The sequence below is a fragment of the Solanum pennellii genome, chromosome 12 (genome assembly GCF_001406875.1).
Source record: "Solanum pennellii chromosome 12, SPENNV200".
Lineage (NCBI taxonomy): Eukaryota > Viridiplantae > Streptophyta > Magnoliopsida > Solanales > Solanaceae > Solanum > Solanum pennellii.
In genome coordinates this window covers 36,422,567-36,425,823 of record NC_028648.1, presented here as the reverse complement: position 1 = coordinate 36,425,823, position 3,257 = coordinate 36,422,567, and the positions used below count along the sequence as shown (strand labels likewise).

General features: G+C 35.5%; 1 protein-coding gene across 1 annotated transcript; it reads right to left on the bottom strand.

Moving 5' to 3' along the window:
- Positions 1-2,327: 2,327 nt before the first annotated feature.
- Positions 2,328-2,732, bottom strand: LOC107006216 (uncharacterized mitochondrial protein AtMg00860-like). Its single transcript, XM_015204824.1, has one exon. The coding sequence runs from the start codon at positions 2,730-2,732 to the stop codon at positions 2,328-2,330; it is 405 nt and encodes a 134-aa protein (XP_015060310.1).
- Between the last annotated feature and the right edge of the window lie 525 nt (positions 2,733-3,257).

The window sequence follows — 3,257 nt, the reverse complement described above, 5'->3', positions numbered from 1 at the left end:
ATGATACATCAAACTATGATAAAAACATATTGATGGGGATTCATAATAAAGGATCTTAAGATCTTCCATTTGAATTTACTTAATTTAGTTATGTTCTTGTATGGACGTGATATTCCCCTTTACTAAGGAGTATTACTATTTGAGTCTCTTTTGTCATTTTTTGCCTGGTTTTGTTCTTTATAAATTTTTGGAATTCAGCAAATATTATTGCTTCTGACCAACGAATTTCTTATACTCAAAATCTCTCTATGACGCATAATTTTATATAACAAAAAAAATATAGCACTTTAAGATTTTAGAGGATTGCTTTGCCTTAAAATAAAATGTTCTTGACAATATACTGTATGTATCGAAAATATGAATATTATCAAATGATCATATGTAAGATTAATGATTGAAGATAGAAATGAACTTGAAATCTAAACTAGTAAGTCTAGAAGGGGTAGAGCTGAGATGATTAATAATCACAAATAACTTCCTTATCCTTTCCTACCCACATTTTCACACTTCTATACTAATTTCATAACTATCTCTTGCCTACTCATGTGATATTGTTCAATCCTAACACTTACTATCCAACCTTTTAGGTGGAACTACACGTTTGGTACTCTGGCTCAGTTTGCTAATGGAGAAATCATCACTCGATGAATCCTCTTTATAATCCAAATTGACAGATGTATCAATTCATTTCACAACATTACTCCCCTCGTGAAAATAGACCTTGTCCTCAAGGTTGAATTCATCTATCTCGATATGGTTTGGACAATATTGGAGCTTCAATGGTGTTACTTGTTGGATAGGTTCGCCCAAGCAACGCTTAAGAACTAAAACATGACATGCATGATGTATCTTAGCCACGACATGCTACTCAAATTTATATGGCACCTCTCCGATGCGCTTAATGACCTTCAAAGGACCAAATTATCATCTTTCAAGATTGTGACCCCTTTTGAGTCACATAGAATGTTGACTATATGGTTTAAACTTCACAAAATTCCAATCACCCAATGCAAACAGTAGCTTTGTTCGATGTTTATCAGCATACATGTTCATCCTTGTTTGTGCTTCGATCAAATTCGCTTTCGAAAACTCCAAATACCTTGTGACAATGAATTAAGTAAGCTACCACCAATTCACAAGCAGCGCTCCCCATTATATATCGAGTTATAGTGGGAGGTTCTCGCCCATACCATGCTTGAAATGGTCTCTGTCCAGCAGATGTTTGGTACGAAATATTGTACCATCATTCAACCCAAGGTAGAATTGTGACCCACTTGCTTGGATCATCAACAACATATCAACAAAAATATTTTTCAAGACTATTTAGGGACTCAGACTATCCGTCTTTTTGTGGGTTATATGCATTACTCATAGCTAAAGATGAACCCTGCAAATGATTAATTTCCTGCCAAAATGAATGGAGAAGTCGTGCATCACAATCATTGACAATAGTGTGAAGAGGGTCGAGTAGGCAAATTACACCCACTATGAATGCTTCCCCTACCAGTTTAGTAGAGAAGGTGGAAGGTAATCGAATTAAGTGACCATATTTTGTCAAACGATCTACAACTGTAAGGATAGTAGTCTTCCTTTTGGAACTTCAAAGGCAAGTGATAAAATCCATTGCAATATCTTCACAAACTTTATCTGGTACAGGGAGAGGCTACAATAATTTGACTGGACGCAAGTTTGTATCTTTCATCAGTTGACATGTCTGGCAGGTTATAACAAATGTTTTCACAACCTTGCACATGTGGCTACAATAATAATTTGAGGCCAATCTATGATAGATTTGTGCTACATATGCATGCCCTATAATTTTTGTGGCATGAAATTGAAACAATATGTTATGTCGGAGTTGAGCATCTGATGGAATCACCAAACTACCTTTGGAAAAAAACAATGCATCCTTGAATTGGAAATTCCCATGATTCTTGACATCTGTTTGTAAAGGTTGTTGAATAGACAATAATTCTTGATGAGACTGATTCAATGATTTCAACACTTTTTCAAGATTAAAGGTTTGGCAGAAATGGCCATAACAGATTCATCTAAATTGCAAGAGAGGGCATCATGAGATAAATTTTGTTTTTGAGTTTTGTATATGATACGAAAATCATAACCTACTTGTTGAGAGTTACGTTTTTGTTGCTCAATATTTAGATGGTTTGATTAGTGAGGTTCTTCAAGGATAGATAATATGTTAGTATTGTAAATCGCATGCCAAAAAGGCATTGGCTCCATTTACTCACAACCTATGTAATAGTAAACATGTCATGATGATATGTTGAATCCTGCTGCATCCTAGTACTTAATTTCTGACTAAATTATGCAATTGTGTTCCCTTTTTGATACATAATAGCACCAATTCCTTTCCCTAAAGCATCAGTCTCTACTTGAAATTCATGATTAAAATCTGGCAAGTCCAATACAGGGGTGGATTCCAATTTAGCCATTAAAGTTTCAAAAGCTATTTGAGCTTCTGGTGTACATTGGAAAACCTCTTTCTTTAGCAACCGCTCAGTGAACTTGCTAAACGCCCGATAGTTACCTGTAAGGCCGAGAAAACTGTGCACTTCCTTCGCTGTTTGAGGTGGTTCCCATCGCTTGATGGTTTCTACTTCTCCCGGGTCAATAGATAGGGCTTGAGACGAGATAATATATTCTAGGTAGTCAACTGATTCATGTCCAAAAAACTTTTGGATTGTTTGGCCAACAAGTGATGTTGACATAATAATTGAAGAACCGCGACTAAATTTTCCATGTGATCAGTCCAAGTAAGACTATATATAAAAATATCATCAAAGAAAACAAGGACATATCGACCCAAGTAAGGTCCGAATATCTCGTTCATAGTTGTGTGAAATGTAGAGGGCGCATTAGTAAGACTAAATGGCATGACGAGAATTTCATAATGTTCATCATGAGTGCAGAATTTAATTATAGGAAAATACTCTAGACGGACCCTAATTTTCTTGAAGGACCCTAATTTGATGATAACTTAACAATAAATCCAACTTGATGAAATAACGAGCACCATTCAATTCATCAAAATTCTCGATAATGGTAGGAATTGGAAATCTATCACGAGTTGTGATTGCATTTAATGCTCGATAGTCGACACAAAATCGCCATGTGCCTTTTTATTATTGAATCAGAAATATCGGAAAAGAACTGACTAGTAATAGCCCTTAGTATCCCTTCTTTAAGAATTTCAGCCGCTAATTGCTCCATAGCATGCTTTAGAAAATAAGGGT

Bases quoted from the DNA above. Each gene is read 5' to 3' on its own strand.
- LOC107006216 (XM_015204824.1), bottom strand. From the start codon at position 2,732: ATGTCAACATCACTTGTTGGCCAAACAATCCAAAAGTTTTTTGGACAT.